Genomic DNA, 20,802 nt, shown 5'->3' on the forward strand with positions numbered 1-20,802 from the left:
AAGAATTGAATCTGCAACCCTTCAGTGCATAGGACGCTGCTCTAACTAACTGAGCCACACCAGCCAGGGCTCAGTTGCATTTTTATTTTTATCTTATTTTTTTTTCTTTTTCTTTTCTTTTCAGTTGCATTTTTATATACCAACTAGAGGCCCAGCGCACAAAATTTGTGCATGGGTAGGGTCCCTAGCAGCTGCCGGCTGCCAGCCAGGTCCTCTCTTCCCCAGCTGCCGGCTGCCGGCCGGGACCTTCCTTCGTTCCACATCTGGTGCACTGGTCGTTTCGCCGTTTGGTCGATTTGCATATTATCCTTTTATTATATAGGATAATGAAATATCAAAAAGGGAAACAAACAATCCCATTTATAATTGCACACACACACACAATAAAAACAGGAATAAATAAACTAAAGGGGTCAAAGACCTATACTTGGAAAACTATAAGGCACTGAAGAAAGAAATCAAAGAAAATACAAATGAATGGAAGCATATACATATGCATGGATAAAAAGAATTAACATCATTAAAATGTCCATACTACCCAAACCACTCTATAGATTCAACACAATTCCTATCAAAATACCAATGGCATATTTCAGATATAGAACATCAATCCAAAAATGTATATGGAACTACAAAAGACAGAACAGCTTCAGCAATCTTGAGAAAGAAGAACAAAGTTGTAGGTATTACACTACCTGCTATCAAACCATACAAGGCCATAGTAATCAAAACAGCAGGGTACTGGCATAAAAACAGACATATGGACAGAATAGAGCCCAGAAATAAACCCACATTTATATGGTCAATTAATACTTGACAAAGGAGGCAAAAACACACAATGTGGTAAAGACTATCTAAATGGAATTAGACCACCTCCTTACACCTTAAACAAGAATAAACTCAAAATGAATTAAAGATATAAATGTAAGACTCGAAACCATAAAACTCCTAGAGGAAAACATAGGAAAATATCAGATTTTACTGCCTATGTAATATTTTTTCTGATATATCCCTTTGGGCAAGAGAAACAAAATAAAAAATGGGATTACATCCCACTAAAAAGTTTTGCACCTCAAAGGAAACCATCAAAAAAACAAAAAGACAATGCTTTCCGGCTGCCGCACCACCTCCGCCCTTGCCTCTGGTGCACATTAAAGAGCCAACACTATGACTGACTCCAAGTACTTCACAACCAATAAAAAAGGAGAAATCTTTGAATTAAAGGCTCAACTCAACAATGAAAAGAAAGATAAGAGGAAGGAGGCTGTGAAGAAAGTGATTTCTGCTATGACTGTGGGGAAGGATGTTAGCTCTCTCTTTCCAGATGTAGTGAACTGTATGCAGACTGACAACCTGGAACTAAAGAAGCTTGTGTATCTCTACTTGGTGAACTATGCCAAGAGTCAGCCAGACATGGCCATTATGGCTGTCAACAGCTTTGTGAAGGACTGTGAAGATCCCAATCCTCTGATTTGGGCCTTGGCAATTAGAACCATGGCATGCATCCGAGTGGACAAGGTTACAGAATATCTCTGTGAGCCCCTCCGCAAGTGCTTGAAGGATGATGATACCTATGTTCAGAAACAGCAGCAGTCTGCGTGGCAAGACTCCATGATATCAATGCCCAAATGGTGGAAGATCAGGGATTTCTGGATTCTCTGCGGGATCTCATAGCAGATTCAAATTCAATGGTGGCAGCATTATCTGAAATCAGTGAATCTCACCCAAATAGCAACTTACTCAATCTGAACCCACAGAACATTAATAAGCTGCTGGCAGCCCTGAATGAGTGGGGCCAGATTTTCATCCTGGACTGCCTGTCCAATTACAACCCTAAAGATGACAGATGACCGGGAGGCTCAGAGCATCTGTGAGTGGGTAACTCCCCGGCTATCTCATGCCAACTCAGCAGTGGTGCTTTCAGCAGTAAAAGTCCTAATGAAATTTCTAGAGTTGTTACTTAAGGACTCTGACTACTACAATATGCTGCTGAAGAAATTGGCCCCTCCACTTGTCACTTTGCTGTCTGGGGAGCCAGAGGTGCAGTATATTGCCCTGAGGAACATCAACCTAATTGTCCAGAAAAGGCCTGAAATCTTAAAGCAGGAAATCAAAGTCTTCTTTGTGAAGTATAATGATCCCATCTATATTAAACTAGAGAAGTTGGACATCATGATTCATTTGGCATCTCAAGCCAATATTGCTCAGGTTCTGGCAAAGCTGAAGGAATATGCCACAGAAATGGATGTTGACTTTATTCACAAAGCTGTGCAGGCCATTGGACGGTGTGCCACCAAGATGGAGCAATCTGCAGAACATTGTGTGAGCACATTGCTTGATCTCATCCAGACCACAGTAAATTATGTGGTCCAAGAGGTGACTGTTGTCATCAGGAACATCTTCCACAAGTACCCCGACAAGTATGAAAGTATCACTGCTATTCTGTGTGAGAACTTAAGACTTGCTGGATGAACCAGGCGCTCAAGCAGCTATGATTTGGATTGTGGGAGAATATGCTGAATGAATTAACAATGCAGATGAATTACTAGAGAGCTTCCTGGAGGGTTTTCATGATGAGAGCACCCAGGTGCAGCTCACTCTGCTTACTGCCATAGTGAAGCTGTTTCTCAAGAAACCATCAGAAACACAGGAGCTGGTACAGCAGGTCTTGAGTTTGGCAACACAGGATTCTGTTAATCCTGACCTTTGAGATAGGGGCTATATTTATTGGCGACTTTTCTCAACCGACCCTGTCACAGCCAAAGAAGTAGTCTTGTCTGAGAAGCCACTGATCTCTGAGGAGACAGATCTTATTGAGCCAACTCTGCTGGATGAGCTAATCTGCCACATTGGTTCTCTGGCCTCTGTGTACCACAAGCCTCCCAGTGTTTTTGTGGAAGGAAGTCACAGAATTCATCACAAACACTTGCCAATACATCATAGGAGCACTGATGTAGGTGACAGCCCTGTTGGCACCACCACTGCCACCAACCTGAAACAGATTCAGGTTATTCCCTCTCAAGGTGACCTTCTAGGGGACCTTTTAAACCTTGACCTCGGTCCACCAGTCAATGTGCCACAGGTATCCTCCATGCAAGTGGGAGCAGTGAATCTCTTGGGATGAGGATTAGATAGTCTGGTGGGACAATCCTTCATTCCATCATCAGTGCCTGCAGCCTTTGCTCCTTCACCTATTCCTGATATGGTCAGCAGTGGTCTGAATGATCTATTTGAACTCTCTACAGCAGTGTTCTCAACCTTTTTAATGCCGCTACGCTTTAATACAGTTCCTCATGTTGTGGTGACCCCAACCATAAAATAATTTTCGTTGCTACTTCATAACTGTAATTTTGCTACTGTTATGAATCGTAATGTAAATATCTGTGTTTTCCGATGGTCTTAAGTGACCCTGCTAGTCTACAGAAATAGGCATGGTACATGGTGGAAATGTGGCTCCTAAGGCTGTCTGGCTGCCTGCAGTAAAGGCCAAAGGCTTGGCGATTTCTGGAACATTTACTCATCGTCAGGGCCACATCTATATGGAAACTAGATGCCCAATGCACGAAGATTCGTGCAAGAATGGGCCTTCCTTCCCCTGGCTGTCGGCACCGCCTTTGCTCCGGCCTGGAGCCACCTTTCTGCCTTTGCTCCAGCCCAGAGCCGCCTTTCCGCCTTCCCACATTGCCCAGAGGCCCAGAGCAGCTGGGGCGGTGTGGAACGCCTACGTCCCGCCCCGGCCCCAGCCACTCGGCACCTGTGTATGCAAATTAACCCTCCATCTTTGTTGGGTTAATTTGCATACTCACTCCTGATTGGCTGGTAGGCGTCACACAGGTACGGTCGATATGCATCTTTCTCTTTTATTAGTGTAGATGAACTTCACCAACAAAGCTCTGCAGCATATGACGGACTTTGCAATCCAGTTTAACAAGATGGCTTTGGCGTCATCCCCAGCACTCCTCTGGCCATCCATACACCACTAACGCCAAATCAGAGCATTGATGTTTCCCTGCCTCTCAACACCTTGGGCCAAGTCATGAAGATGGAACCTCTGAATAACCTACAGGTGGCTGTGGAAAACAATATTGAAGTCTTCTACTTCAGCTGCCTCATCCCACTCAATGTGCTTTTTGCAGAAGATGGCAAAATGGAGCGCCAGGTCTTTCTTGCAACATGGAAGGATATTCCCAATGAAAATGAACTTCAGTTTCAGATTAAGGAATGTCATTTAAATGCTGACACTGTTTCCAGGAGGCTGCAAAACAACAACGTTTATACTATTGTCAAGAGGAATGTGGGAGGGCAGAACATGCTGTACCAATCTCTGAAGCTAACTAATGGCATTTGATTTGGATCTTGGCTGAGCCACGTATCCAGCCTGGAAACCCCAATTATATGCTGTCGCTGAAGTGTGGAGCTCCTGAAGTCTTTCAGTACATCTATCAGGCCTACAACAGCATTTTGAAAAACTAATAGACCACTCTGGTGCCCTCAGGCCACCCTGTGAACAGTGCAAGCCAAGAACTCTTAACTAGAAGAAATTGTTTTGTCATGTAGAAGCTAAACTTAAATACACTGAGGCCATCCACCAAGGTAACTAGTCTAACCTGTGCTAAATTAGGGCGCAACCTGCTGAATAGTGTTAACTTTCTGTGAACTTTGTAACCACTGCTTTAATCATTTCCCACCTTTGCCACCTGCTGCTGCTGTCTGTCCTTACTTGTGGGCTTCTCCATACTGGGCCAGTGGCTGGCATTTTTTTAGCGTAGTTTGATATTTTGTAATTGAGACTTCATTTCAAAAGCAGAAAAAGACAAAAAATATTAAAGCAAGGAAAAGTGTCACTGAAAGGTAAAAAAAAAAAGACACCCTAATAAATGGGAAAACATATTCACCAATTATACAACTGATAAGGGTTTAATATCCAAAATTTATAAAGAAGTCATACTACTCAACACCAAAAAAAAAATACAACAAAACAATTCTTTAAAAAAATGGGGAGGATCTGAATAGACACTTCTCCAAAAAGTACATACAAAAGGCCAACAGACCTATGAAAACATGCTCAGCGTCACTAATTGTCAGAGAAATGCAAATTAAAACCACAATGAAGTATCAACTCACACATGTCAGAACAGCTATCATCACTAAGTCCACAAATGACAAATGTGGTGAGGATGTGGAGAAAAGGGAACCCTAGTACATTGTTGGTGAGAATGCAGATTGGTACAGCCACTATGGAAAACACTGTTTCCTCAAAAGATTAAAAATGGATCAGCCTAGCCCTGGCCGGTGTAGCTTAGTTGGTTGGGTGTCATCCAGTGCACCAAAAGGTTATTGGTTCAATTCCTGGTCGGGGCACATGCCCAGGTTGTAGGTTCGATCTGGTTGAGGTGCATGCAGTAAGCAACTGATCGATGTTTCTCTTTCTCTCTCTCTTTCCTCTCCCTTCCTCTCTCTCTAAAATCAATAAAAAATATTTTTTAATAAAATGGACCTGCCTTACGACCCAGTACACCCAAAACCAATACAATAATTTTAAAAATAAAAAAAATTTTATATGAAAAGCAAAGAAACAAGAGCAACCAAAATAATTTTAAAAAGAACTAAGTTGGCAGAAAAACATACCTGATTTGAAGACTTACCTAAAGCTATAGTAATCAGTCGGAGATTGACAAATAGATTAAAATACAGATAAGTAGAAGATAATAGAGATCGCAGAAATAAATCCACAATTATATGGTCAACTGATTTTCAACAAAGGTACAAAGCAAAATCAATGAAGAAAAGATCTTTCAATAAATGGTGCTGAAAGAATTGGATATCCCTAAGAAGCAGCCAATCAATGTTTCTCTCTCAATGTTTCTCTCTCTCTCTTTTTTTTCTTCTTTCAATGTTTCTCTCTCTATTCCCCTCCCTCCCTTCCTCTCTCTAAAATCAATAAAAATATTTTTTTAAATAGTCGATCAATGATTCTCTCTCATTGATGTTTCCATCTCTCTCCCTTTCCCTTCCTCTCTGAAATCAATAAAAATATATTTTAAAATAAATAAATAATAAAAGATTGGTGGTATTTTTAAAAAGCAATCCTCAATCTATATTCTGCACTATATACACAAAAATTAACTCAAAATGGATCATATACACCAATGTAAAACGTAAAAGTATAAAACTTCTAGAAGAAAACATAGAATATCTTTGTGGCCTTGGGTTAGGCAGACACCAAAAGTGTAATTCATAAAAGAAAAATATTGATAAATTGGATTTCATCAAAATTAAAAATATTTGTTCTTCAAAAGACACTGTTAAAAGTGTTAAAAGAGAAGCCTCAGTCCGAGAGAAAACACCTGATAAGTATATCTTTTTTTAAAATATGCATTTTATTGATTTTTTTACAGAGAGGAAGGGAGAGGGATAGAGAGTTAGAAACATCAATGTGAGAGAAACATCGATCAGCTGCCTCCTGCACACCCCCTATTGGGGATGTGCCCACAACCAAGGTACATGCCCTTGACTGGAATCGAACCCGGGACCCTTCAGTCTGCAGGTCGATGCTCTATACACTGAGCCAAACCGGTTAGGGCTGATAAGTATATCTTGTTTCCAGAGTATATAAAACTCAATATTTAATAAGAAAACATTTTTAATGAGTATATTATTTAGACACTTCACCAGAGGAAATATAGGGGTTATGGATAAGCACATGAAAAGATGTTCAATACCAACAGTCATTAGGGAAATGCAAATTAAAACAACAATAAGGTACTACTGCACATTCACTAGAATGGCTTCAAAAAAACTGAAAATACCAGGTGCTGGCATGAATGTGGAGCAACTAGAGCTTCCATACTTTGCTGATAAAAATATAAATGGAAAACATTTTGGCAATTTCTAATAAAGTTAAATATATGCTCACAATACTATCCAGCAATCCCACTCTAAGGTACTTACACAAGTGAAATGAAAACTTCTTCACAAAACCCTCTAGGCAAATGTTTATAGCTTTATTTGTAAGAGCCAAAAACAAAACAAAACAAAACAAACAGTAAACAACCCAAATGTCCTTCAACTGATGAATGGAGGAATAAAGTGTGGCATAAACATAGAATTTAATACTACTCATCAATTTAAAAAATTCAGACAGCCCTAGCCTGTTTGGCTCAGTGGACAGAGCATCAACCTGCAGACTGCAAGGTCTCGGGTTTGATTCCAGTCAAGGGCACATGCCTAGGTTGCAGGCTCGATCCCTAATAAGGGGTGTGCAGGAGGCAGCCAATCAATGATTCTCTCTCATCAATGATGTTTCTATCTCTGTCTCCCTGTCCCTCTCTGAAATCAAAAGTAAAACTTGATAGAACATACAGTATAAGAAAAATCCATAGCCGAAACCGGTTTGGCTCAGTGGATAGAGCGTCGGCCTGCGGACTGAAGGGTCCCGGGTTCGATTCCGCTCAAGGGCATGTACCTTGGTTGCGGGCACATCCCCAGTGGGAGGTGTGCAGGAGGCAGCTGATCGATGTTTCTCTCTCATCGATGTTTCTAACTCTCTATCCCTCTCCCTTCCTCTCTGTAAAATATCAATAAAATATATTTAAAAAAAAAAAGAAAGAAAAATCCATAATTTCATTTGCATACATCCACACCCTTCTCTCATTAAGGATATCAGTATCTATATCAGTAAGGATATTGGTATCTGTATCAGCAAGTACATAGATAGAAGAACAACACTACCAAGCAATTGAACTTAATTGACATTTATAGACTACTCCATCCAACAGGAACAGAATACACATTCATAGCATATGGAACATTCACCAACACAGACCATGTTCTGGGCCATAAAACAAACCATAGAAAGTATGTTTTCTAACCACAATAGAATTAAACTAGAAACCAATAACAAAAGATATCTGGAAAAATCTCCAAATATATGGAAATTAATCTATCCATCTATACTTTTCTTAATAGTGCAAGGGGAACACAAAATAAAATTTTAAATTTTTAAGAATGGCCCGGCTGGTGTGGCTCAGTGGTTGAGCATCAACACATGAACCAGGAGGTCACCATTCAATTCCCAGTCACAGCACATGTCAGGATGTGGGCTCAATCCCCAGTAGGGGGTGTGCAGGAGGCAGGTGATTCTCATCTTTGATGTTTCTATCTCTCTACTATCCCCTCCTCTCTATGAACTCAATAAAAACATATTTTTTAAAAATATTAAGAATTGTATATTTATGAAGCAATAAAGAAAATGTGAGCAATGACTATTTGGTGATATTAAAAATTATTATTAATTTAAAAATAAAAAGAGTTGTATAAAAGTTAAAACATAACACTTGAAATGTGTATGAACCAGGTGAGCAGCAGTTAAAGGAAAATATAAAATACTCAATGCTTACAAAAGAAAAGAAGATCTCAAATTAATTATCCAAGTTTCTCTCTTAAGAAACTGAAAAAAGAGCAAATTAAACACAAGAAAATCTAATCTAATAAAAGAGTAATATTCAAATTAACCATCACTCCACAATAAAGATGGTGGCACTCATAGTGGCCGGGGCGGGACACGGAGGGAGGGAGGGCTTCGGACACAATGCAGGGCTGCTGTGCTGGGGGCATGCTCTGAGCCGCTGCCGCACAGCTCGGGGCACGCCCCAGCCCAGCGGACACAACAAGGGATGCCGGGCTGGGGGCGCACCCCCAGCGGCCGCCACACAGCTCAGAGCACACCCCCAGCCCAGCAGACAGAAGCCCAGCAGACAGAACACCTCCAGCCCAGTGGACACAACGCAGGGGGTCCTCTGCGCATGAGCTGCAGAGGAAACACCTTTTATGACTGCTCATTGGCTAAGCTCCGTGTACGCCGCCACTCACAGTGTTCTTGGTAACTTGGGTAATAAGAATCCAAGAAGGTGATCTAGGGTTTTCCCACCACACTCCTGGAGGAAAAAACTAAGGCCCACTGCTGGAGGGGCTAAGAAATGTCATATTCTGCCCTAGCCAGTTTGGCTCAGTGGATAGAGCCTCAGCCTGCCGACCACAAGGTCCGGGTTCGATTCTGATCAAGGGCATGTACCTAGGTTACAGGCTCCTCCCTGGCCAGGGCCCAGGTCAGGGCTCATGCAGGAGGCAACCAATCAAAGTGTCCCTCTCACATTGATGTTTCTCTCTGTCTTTCCCTCTCTCCCCCAAGCTCTCTAAAAATCAATGGAAACATATCCTCAGGTGAGAATAAAAAAAAAAAAGAAAGAAATGTCATATCCTATGAAAGATACATCTTAAAAATGCCTAAAGAAAGTTGTCTTTTTTTCGTGGCGAAGGGACTGGAGTTCGTGTTGATGAAAACACCTTGGCAGCTGCAGCAGTGACAGCAGCAATGGGGTGATGGGGTTGGCGCCTTCCCCTGATCAGCCTAGTCACCTCCCACAGAGGGAGGCAAGAATGCGGCTTAGGACATCCCCTGAGGGCTCCCAGTCTGTGAGACGGGGCAGGCTGGGCTGAGGGGACCCCCACCCCCACCCCCAGTGCACGAATTTCATACACCAGGCCTCTAGTATTAGATAAGAGCAGAAACCAATAAAATTGAAACAGAAAAGCAATAGACAGCGGGGAAAAAACAATAAAATCAAAAGCTCATTCTTTGAAATGATCAATAAATGTATAAACCTCTAGCCAGACTGATCAAGAAAAAGACAAAATTTACCAAAAGCAACAATAGAGGGAAGATTATTACACATCTTTCAGATATTAAAAGGAAAATATAGGAATATTGTAAACCTAATGCCAATAAACTTGATAAGTGAGATGAAATGGACAAATTTATTTGAAAGGAAAATATTACCAAAGTTCTCTCTAAAGAAATATATAATCTGAATAGTTCCACATCTATTAAAGAAATTGAGTTCATATTTAAAAACCAACAAAAAAATCCAGGCCCAGATTACTTCACTGTCACATTCTAGCAAACATTTAAGAACAAAATAATATCAATTCTATACAAAATCTTCCAAGAAATAGGACAGAAAATAGTTCCTAACTTGTTTGAGGCCAGCATAACCCTGATAAGCAAAGTAGACAAAAGCATCACAAAAAATAAAAACTATAGACCAACAACTTTCATGAACACAAATGAGAAATCCTTAACAAAATATTAGCAAATTGAATCCGACCATATATGAAAAGGTTAATATATCGTGACCATGTGAGATTTATCCCAAGAATGCAAGGTTGATACAACATTCCAAAATTCAATGTAATCCACCATATCGATAGATAAAATTATGGGTTATGGAAGCCAGAAATTAAGGGAAGATTAAGAGCATGTTGTTATATCCTCGATATTTTAAGGGCCTGTGTCACCTCCATGCACAACTCCAAAGCATCATTTTTATTGCAGTCATTGTATTCTATATGAATGATACTCCTGCCACTGTGCAGTACAGTTGTATTGCAAATGTATTAAATGGTTGCCCAAAAGGCAATGCAACCTTGAGCTGGGCTAAGATAAATAAAAGTTGCAGATGAAGAGATTTTATCTTCTAGACATTCCATATGGCCCCGTTCACACCATACCTGGAATACTCTATTTAGTCCTGAATTCTATACTTCCTAGGGTACCAACACATTTCACCAGAAAACCAAAGCAATAATAGCTAAGTTCTAAATATCTCATGTGAAGAGTTGAAAAAAACTGGAAATGTTTAACCTTCAAAAGAAAGGACCTAGGAAGCATATACTGAACTTTAATTATTAGCTTATACTCTATACTAGAGGCTCAGTGCACAGATTCGTCCAGGGCGTGTCTGGCCCATCTCACCCAGTCCCAATTGGGGCCAGCTGGCCGGGGAGGGACCGCAGGAGGTTGACCAACCCGAGAGGGACCACGAAAGGGCTCCAGGGTGTTTCCACCTTGTCTCACCCAATCCCAATAAGCCAGACCCCGGCAGCAAGCTAACCTACTGGTCGGAGAGTCTGCCCCCTGGTCGTCAGTGCGTGTCATAGCAACTGGTCGACCAGTCAAACGAACGATCGGACACTTAGTATATTAGCTTTTATTATACAGGATACCCTGAAGACTGTCAATCCCGAGGGCAGAATCGATGCCCTATTTATCTTTGTATTCCAAACACCTATCACTAATCCTAGAATCTGGTAAAAAGTACTCATAGTTATGAGGTTCAAGAACAGGAAATTCTAAACTTTAAAAACAGAAATAAAAAAGCAGTTGCTTTGTAGTGAAGAAGGGATAAAGAACTGATTAGAAGGGGCAGGACAGCACTATTAAATTTTATAGCATAGCTTGTGTCCCTTTTCCTCATAGCTATAAACTTTGTATCTTATTAACCTGGATTGGGCATGGGCCAATTCTCGATTGGTATGTACTGATTACAGTTCTCCTAGTGTGAGAATCAATGAAACCTCTGGGTTTGACTCTAGAGGAAATGTGGAAAGAACAATGGAGAGATAATCACAATACCCACTACCCAACCTAACTAGCCAAATTACCCTGGTGATTAAATGAAGTAACACATATCATAGGAAGATTATTTCTCATGCCCAAAAATAGTATAAAAATATTAGCAATTATGTTAAACTAGAGGCCCGGTGCATGAAAATTCATGCACTGGGGCGGGGGGGGGGGGTCCCTCAGCCCGGCCTGCCCTCTCACGGTCCGGGAGCCCTCAGGGGCGGGAGGCGACCTGGCGATTAGGAGAAGGCCATGACCCATCACACCTCTGCTGCTGCCACTGCCGGCAGTGCAAGCCTCAGCCGGCCCTGGTTACCTGAGCCTCGGGTGACCCTGGGTGGCTGGGGGGCTGAGGGGACTGGGGGACTCCGGAGGCAAATGCGCGGTGGGGCTGAGAGGATTGGGCGCCGCCATCTCATGGCTGTGGGCGCCGTCATCTTTGAGGGCGTGGCAGTCAATTAGCATATTCCCTCCTTATTGGCTGTGGGCCCCACCATCTTTGAGGGTGGGGCAGTCAATTAGCATATTCCCTCCTTATTGGCTGTGGGTGCCACCATCTTTGAGGGTGGGGCAGTCAATTAGCATATTCTCTTCTTATTGGCTGTGGGCGCCACCATCTTTGCGATGGTGTGAGGGTCAATTAGCATATTCCCTCTTTATTAGATAGGATACTTGAGGCCCGGCACACGAAATTCATGCCAGGGTACGGTCCCTTGGCCTGGCCTGCGGTCAGTGCCATCTTCCCCAGCCCCGCCCCCATCACCACCCACCCCCAGTTCCCCTTTCACTATCAGGTGCCTGACGGCCGGGGGAAGGGACCAAGAGGTCAGCCGTTCTTGTCTGCTCGTCGGCCCTGTCCCCACTGTGGGTCGCCCTCTGTATGGGGGGCAACTGGCAGGGCGGGGGCCTTGGCCTGGCATCACCGCATCCCCCACCACCCACCCCCTGTTCCCCATTCACCATCAGGCAATCGGAGCCTGCCGGCCGGGGAAAAGGACCAAGAGGTGGTCAGTGCACCTCATAGTGACTGGTACAGCTGTCGTTCTGGTTGTTCCGCTGTTAGGGTCAATTTGCATATTACCCTTTTATTATACAGGAGTGGCAGAATTACATCTAAATGTAACAAATAATCAAAATTACAGATGTACTGCTCTTTCAATGAAAGATATAATCCTGGAAAACTCTTTGAAAATAAATTTCTGAAAGGCAATCAGATTTTCTAATAACTTACATTATAATTTCAAAGGATAACAGAAATGCCCCAAGTAAACTAAACAATTTATTGATAAATTAACTTTCAAACTCTAACAGACTACAGGAAAACACATGCTGCAAAGGAAGTACAGCCTGGTGAAATAAAAAGTTGAGGTGTAGGAAAATATCCAATATGCGTAGTAACCTACAACTGGATGCAAACCTTCCTAAGACTATTATAGGTTAACAAATGAAGATATCCAGTTCCTCTAAATGAAATGTATGTCATATTCCTATCAGATTATAAAATGCACTTCATTACAGTATAGGTCCTTACCAAGTTAGGCTTCCCAGACTCAATTTTTGTAAAACCACACATTTACTTAACATATACATGAGATTATTGAGACCTAATATGTACTTATGGGAATTTTAGAGTGGTTTTTTCACAAGTGGAAAATTAGTATACATTTATATAATAAAACTCCATTTAAACACATTTACAGGTAAAATCAATCTTCCAATATCTAACAATTCCATAAAATAAAAACTAGCTATGGAAGAACCCAGTAATAGTGCTTTCATCAACAATCATATTTTAAAAAGCTCTAATGCATATAGAAAAAAGAAATAATAAGAGAAATCTTCAAATATACAATGAAATTGTATACAGACCTTTTTTCAGGTGGGGTTTTTGAGATTCAGCAGATGCAGGAAATTGAGTTCTCTAAAATGAAAGAAGTCTATGTTAGAGCACTAGCATAAATCTTGCAAATTTAAAAGAAGCATTCAAATAACAATCAGTAGCTTTCCAATTAATCCATTAACTGTATACAGGTACAAAGAATTGTTCTGAATATAGTTTAAAAAACAAAGGTCAAGCAAACTATTAATAATGTAAAATGCATATTGATAATATAGAAATACTTATGAGTATTTATCATTTATAATTATACACAGGATAAAATGTGCAAAAATAAACGTACTAAGTTCTTAGACACTACATATTAGTATTATATGTAATGCTATACTTCTCAGCAACCAAACCAAAAAAGTGATAACTTTAATAAGAGAGAGCTTATGAGTTAGAGCAGCAGCATTTGGAGCAGATATGAATATACCTTCTCAGAAGCTTCATAGGAGGGAAAGCAGTGACAAGGAAATTCTCATTCTTTGCACAAAACTGGATGAATGGCTTCTACATGGAGCCAAACTTCTGATATGGACAATATTTTTTTATATTTCAGAGATGGCGCACCCCCCACCAAAAAGCACAGGAAGCTGCTTCCAAGCTTAAAAAGTAAGAAGCCTTGGGAACTTGTGCTGATGATTGGAACAAGCATTAGTGCTGCAATTGCAACTCAGGTTCCAGCCCTAAAATTCTGGAAGGGGTTAATTCAGGCCTTACAGATGCTGCCATTGATTTTGAGAAGATGAGAGCAAAAAATTTTGTCTCCATGGAGACAAAAATCTGTTCATGTTGCCCATGATCTATTCAGAGACTCTCCTTGTACTAGTAATGTTCGATCCACATTTTTCAAGAACTGTTTATATGAAGTATTCAATGGCTTGGAGAAAAAAATGGAAGACTCTGGAAAACAGCTACTTCAGTCAATTTTCCACCTGATGAAAAGTGGAGCCCTGGTATTGACTACAAATTTTGACAATCTCCTGGAACTGTATGCAGCAGACCAGAGAAAACAACTTGAATCCTTGACCTTACTGGTGAAAAAAGGCTCTAGAGTGGACTCAAGTGGAAGCTGAACATGTTATACCAACCCCAGTGGCACTGTCCTTTAACCAGCGGGGTATCAGAATGTGCTCAGGGACAATGAAGTTACAAGAGACTCAGAAACTCTATGAAAACAAGTCATTTCTTTTCCTGGATTGTGGCTGGACTATGGATGATACCACTTTCTAAGCCCTTTTTGCTAGAGGCTGTCAAGCATAAAACTGACTTAGAACATTTCATACTGGTTTGAAGAGGAGATGTAGATGATTTCAAGAAGCTTAAAGAAAACATGCTGGACAAAGGGATTAAGGTCATCTACAGAAATGAATATGCTGATCTTCCAGAATTATTTCAAGCAACTGGCCGGTGAGATGTTCATAAAGGGTAGATCAGGGATGGTGAGAAAAGGTTCACTTGCAGCACTCAGTGAAGAGTGGCAGTACATGAGAGGGCTACAGAAATCACCACCATTAGACCAAGCTCTAAGGCCTTATCATGGACAGCATTTAACAGTAAACTTACAAGGACTCAACACAGATCCTAGGAAGAACCAACACCCAGAAGTTGAAGGTTGGAGGTATGGGAGGGGAGAGGCGCATTCCAACTTAATCCTTCGTGCTGGCTACTTCTTGGCCTGTTCCAGTTCAAGAATAACGAATTGACAACAGGACCCTGAGTGACAGTCAATTTGCATATTACTCTTTTATTAGATAGGATATGTTTTTATTGATTTCAGAGAGGAAGGGAGAGAGAAACATCAATGATGAGAAGAAATCATTGATTGGCTGCCTCCTGCATGCCCCCTACTGGGGGGGATTGAGCCCACAATCCGGGCATGTGCTCTTGGCCGGAATCAAACCTGGGACCCTTTAGTCTGAAAGCCGATGCTCTATCCACTGAGCCAAACTGGCTAGGGCATTAATGTATTTTTATTGATTTCAGAGAGGAAGGGAGAGAGGGAGAGAGAAACATCAATGATGAGAGAGAATCATTTATCGGCTGCCTCCTGCCCGCCCCAAACTGGGGACTGAGCCTGCAACTCTGGCATGTGCTCTGACTGGGAATTGAATCATGACCTCCTGGTTCATAGGTTGATGCTCAACCACTGGGCCACACCGACTGGGCAGTTCCACAGTTTTTTTATTTCTCAATTCAACACCACAAAATTATACTTTTTTTTTCTATAGAAATTTAACTTACTCTTAGACTATTTTCAAAAGAAACAGTGGTGTGCTGTTTTTCTAAAAATATGCCTTTATAGATTTATATATAATATGTATATTATAAAATCCATACATGTATTTACATGATTGCTACATACAAAAGTACAGCACTGTGATATGTACATATCTATAGGTACATTCCTTCTGCTCATCCCTGCTCTGCTGCTCCCAGATGAGGCAGCTCGCGGCTGGCTCAGCCAGGTGCCTCTGAGTGAGGGCCTCCATAGAGAAGGTGCGTGGCTGCTGAGGGAGCAGCAGGTTGCAGGACTCATCCTTCTGCAGGACTGGTGGGCCGTATCTGGAGGCATCAACCCATGGTGATAAGGCTGCCCTTGAGATGGAGGTGGCTGCAGAGCCTTCTGGGGCCATTCTGTATTCTGGACTTGCTTGGCTGAACCAAGAACTTGTATAGGTGAGGAGAGCAGGAGGCTGGGAGGCGGGGACCCCTCCCAGCCTTGGCCCCATGAAGGGGAAAGGGCTGGATGAAAATTATACTTTTTGATTATTTGTTTTATTCTGTCAGTAGATACTTAGAATAGTTCCATATTTTACCAATTCCTTTGCTCATTCTACTTCTTCATTCTGGTGCTATTTTCCCTTTTTATAATGTATATTCTTTACAAGTTTATTTGGTGAGTTCTAAACACTCAAATTTTACTTGTCTGAAATTATTTTAATCTACCATTGTTCTTGAAAGTTAGTTGATTGGTCTAAGAGTTTAAAAGAACAGGGGTTGGCAAAGTGGTTTTTTAAAGGGTCAATAATATTTTGAATTTTGTGGGCCATATAGTCTCTCTCAAGTAACTAAACTAGTCAGTTTGTAGTGAACAAGCAACCACAGACAATATGTCAATATGTCAACATGTGAGTGTGACATAAGATTTTGTTGATAGACACCAAAGTTTGAATTTTATGTAATTTTCATGTGTTATGAAATATTAATTTTTTTAACCATTCGAAGTGCAAAAACCATTCAGCTGGTTTGTGGGCTGTGTAAAAACAGGCTGGAGCCCTAGCCAGTTTGGCTCAGTGGATAGAGCATTGGCCTATGGACCGAAGGGTCCCAGGTTCAGTTCCAGTCAAGGGTACATACCTTGGTTGCAGGCTCTTCCCTGGCCGGGGCCCTGGTTGAGGCTTGTGCAGGAGGCAATCAATCGATGTTTCTCTCACATCAATATTTCTCTCTGTCTTTCCCTTTCTCTTCCACTCTCTCTGAAAACAGTCTGGATTTGACCTTAGGCCGTAGTTTTTGCTGACCTTTTATCTAAATTAGCATTTATTTTACTTAGCACTGGATACTTGGTAGTAATCCTATATAATAAAAGGCTAGGTGGCGTCACGCCCTCACACAACGCTCTCGCGTGATGTCATAACAAGATGGCCACCACAAAATGGCTGGCAGGCGAGGGCAGTTGTGGGTGATTAGGCTGGCAGGGGAGGGCAGTTCGGGGCAAACAGGCCAAGCAGGGGAGGGCAGTTGGGGGCGATCGGGCTGGTAGGGGAGCAGTTAGGTGTCAATCAGGCCAGCAGGGGAGCGGTTTGGGGGCGATTAGGGGCAATCAGGCAGGGAGGCAGGTGAGGGGTAAGGAGCCAGCAGTCCCGGATTATGTGAGGGATGTGATCAGGCCTAAATCGTCAGTCAGACATACCTCAAGGGGTCCCAGATTGGAGAGGGTGCAGGCCAGGCTGAGGTACACCCATTCATGCATGAATTTCGTACACCAGGCCTCTAGTTATTCTTATAATGTCTTAATGTGATACTATCTTTCATTTTTAATTGTTGAGAAGTCAGCGGTCAATCTAATTATCCTTTATTTTTAGGTAATGTGGTGATATGTTTTTTTTTGGTTGTATTTTATTTATTTTTTAATATTTTTATTAACTTTTAGAGAGAGAGGAAAGGAGAGGGAGAAAGAGAAACATTGATATGAGAGCAGAACATTAATTGGCTATCTCCTGCATGTCTCCTACCAGGAATTGAGCCCGAAACCTGGGCATCTGCTCTGATTAGGAATCCAACTTGCAACCTTTCAGTGCATGGGATGATGCTCAGTCAACTGAGCCACACCTAGCAGGGCTTCTTGGTTGCTTTTAAGAACTTCTTAGTGTCTCTGGTGTGGGTCGCTGTGATATATCTAAATGTGGCTTTATTTTCATTTAACCTGGTCAGGATTGGTTGAGTACCCAGAATCTGAAGATTCGTGTCTCATTACTTATGGAAATTTTCAGCTATTATTTTTTGCTCATATCATATTATACCATATCATATAAAACATAGGAGGTAGAAAGATCCATTTGAAGGTTTTTTGCAGTTATAATGTAAGATATTATCTATTATACTAGTGGCCTGGTGCATGAAATGCATGCACATTAAAAGGGGATTAATTAGAGGAAATATTTTAATATTGGTATTTGCCCTTTCTCTATGATAGAAGTGTCAGAGATGAAAGAAAATTAGTAAAATGTATATGAAAATCTTCCTCCTGTCAGAGTCTGGGCACACCACGGGACCCAGAGTCAAGTCCCCACCTACCATGTGTGCCTCAAAATTGCACGAGACCTGGGTCCAGACCCGGCTGGCCCCCCACCATTGGACTAGATCCAGACTCGGCCGGTCTTACCCTTGTCAAGCTCCACCGGGTGGGGGGGTGCAGCCTGAGGTCCCCTGTCAAGCCCCATGGGGGTGGGGGTGGGGCGCAGCCTCAGGTCCCTGCCGATTGCTCGTTAAGGCTCATTACAGGAACTCAGTCTCCACTGTGGGTTCAACCATCTTGTGTTATGGAAACCCCGACTCCACTGTGGGCGCCGCCATTTTTGTGGTGGAGTGATGGTCAATTTGCATATTCCCACTTTATTATATAGGATTATTTAATACGATGTGTTACTTAAAAAGAATTCCCTCCTAGTATTGAGTGCTAGACAATTTCTGTGTAGATGACCTCATAAGCTTCCTTTTAAAATGTTTTAAAATTTTATAGGCACAAGCTTATAATAGAGCTCGGTTATTTAAAGTACTGTACCCTCTAAAAGATGTTGAAATCTAGAGTTTCAAGTCTTTATTTAAAAAAGCCATTAAGCTTCATTGAAAAACTAAGTGTAGAGTACAAGACTGTAACAAGGGCCATGGCAATTCCATGGCATCTAGACCCCAAGTCTTTCATGCAGTCGGTCAGTGGATATCACACAACCAAAAAAAAACATATCACCACATTACCTAAAAATAAAGGATAATTAGATTGACCGCTGACTTCTCAACAATTAAAAATGAAAGATAGTATCACATTAAGACATTATAAGAATAACTAGAGGCCTGGTGTACGAAATTCATGCATGAATGGGTGTACCTCAGCCTGGCCTGCACCCTCTCCAATCTGGGACCCCTTGAGGTATGTCTGACTGACGATTTAGGCCTGATCACATCCCTCACATAATCCGGGACTGCTGGCTCCTTACCCCTCACCTGCCTCCCTGCCTGATTGCCCCTAATCGCCCCCAAACCGCTCCCCTGCTGGCCTGATTGACACCTAACTGCTCCCCTACCAGCCCGATCGCCCCCAACTGCCCTCCCCTGCTTGGCCTGTTTGCCCCGAACTGCCCTCCCCTGCCAGCCTAATCACCCACAACTGCCCTCGCCTGCCAGCCATTTTGTGGTGGCCATCTTGTTATGACATCACGCGAGAGCGTTGTGTGAGGGCGTGACGCCACCTAGCCTTTTATTATATAGGATTACTACCAAGTATCCAGTGCTAAGTAAAATAAATGCTAATTTAGATAAAAGGTCAGCAAAAACTACGGCCTAAGGTCAAATCCAGACTGTTTTCAGAGAGAGTGGAAGAGAAAGGGAAAGACAGAGAGAAATATTGATGTGAGAGAAACATCGATTGATTGCCTCCTGCACAAGCCTCAACCAGGGCCCCGGCCAGGGAAGAGCCTGCAACCAAGGTATGTACCCTTGACTGGAACTGAACCTGGGACCCTTCGGTCCATAGGCCAATGCTCTATCCACTGAGCCAAACTGGCTAGGGCTCCAGCCTGTTTTTACACAGCCCACAAACCAGCTGAATGGTTTTTGCACTTCGAATGGTTAAAAAAATTAATATTTCATAACACATGAAAATTACATAAAATTCAAACTTTGGTGTCTATCAACAAAATCTTATGTCACACTCACATGTTGACATATTGACATATTGTCTGTGGTTGCTTGTTCACTACAAACTGACTAGTTTAGTTACTTGAGAGAGACTATATGGCCCACAAAATTCAAAATATTATTGACCCTTTAAAAAACCACTTTGCCAACCCCTGTTCTTTTAAACTCTTAGACCAATCAACTAACTTTCAAGAACAATGGTAGATTAAAATAATTTCAGACAAGTAAAATTTGAGTGTTTAGAACTCACCAAATAAACTTGTAAAGAATATACATTATAAAAAGGGAAAATAGCACCAGAATGAAGAAGTAGAATGAGCAAAGGAATTGGTAAAATATGGAACTATTCTAAGTATCTACTGACAGAATAAAACAAATAATCAAAAAGTATAATTTTCATCCAGCCCTTTCCCCTTCATGGGGCCAAGGCTGGGAGGGGTCCCCGCCTCCCAGCCTCCTGCTCTCCTCACCTATACAAGTTCTTGGTTCAGCCAAGCAAGTCCAGAATACAGAATGGCCCCAGAAGGCTCTGCAGCCACCTCCATCTCAAGGGCAGCCTTATCACCATGGGTTGATGCCTCCAGATACGGCCCACCAGTCCTGCAGAAGGATGAGTCCTGCAACCTGCTGCTCCCTCAGCAGCCACGCACCTTCTCTATGGAGGCCCTCACTCAGAGGCACCTGGCTGAGCCAGCCGCGAGCTGCCTCATCTGGGAGCAGCAGAGCAGGGATGAGCAGAAGGAATGTACCTATAGATATGTACATACCACAGTGCTGTACTTTTGTATGTAGCAATCATGTAAATACATGTATGGATTTTATAATATACATATTATATATAAATCTATAAAGGCATATTTTTAGAAAAACAGCACACCACTGTTTCTTTTGAAAATAGTCTAAGAGTAAGTTAAATTTCTATAGAAAAAAAAAGTATAATTTTGTGGTGTTGAATTGAGAAATAAAAAAACTGTGGAACTGCCCAGTCGGTGTGGCCCAGTGGTTGAGCATCAACCTATGAACCAGGAGGTCATGA

General features: G+C 41.9%; 1 protein-coding gene and 2 pseudogenes across 5 annotated transcripts in view; 2 read left to right on the top strand and 1 right to left on the bottom strand.

Moving 5' to 3' along the window:
• BBS4 (Bardet-Biedl syndrome 4) overlaps positions 1 to 20,802 on the bottom strand; it is a 119,070-nt gene that overhangs the window by 79,061 nt on the left and 19,207 nt on the right. For all 3 annotated transcript variants that reach the window (XM_080665758.1, XM_080665757.1, XM_080665756.1), the window contains exon 2: positions 13,334 to 13,385. In XM_080665758.1, the coding sequence (XP_080521884.1) occupies positions 13,334 to 13,385 (52 nt within the window). The remainder of the gene's footprint in view (positions 1 to 13,333; positions 13,386 to 20,802) is intronic.
• LOC308247877 (AP-2 complex subunit beta-like) lies at positions 128 to 4,473 on the top strand (annotated as a pseudogene). The gene is made up of 3 exons: positions 128 to 3,247; positions 3,426 to 3,545; positions 3,873 to 4,473. The product of its transcript is annotated as an AP-2 complex subunit beta-like (transcript).
• On the top strand, positions 13,850 to 15,052 carry LOC308254906 (protein FAM118B-like; annotated as a pseudogene). The gene has a single exon. The product of its transcript is annotated as a protein FAM118B-like (transcript).

The sequence above is a fragment of the Plecotus auritus genome (assembly GCF_963455305.1).
Source record: "Plecotus auritus genome assembly, chromosome: 1".
Taxonomy (NCBI): Eukaryota; Metazoa; Chordata; class Mammalia; order Chiroptera; family Vespertilionidae; genus Plecotus; species Plecotus auritus.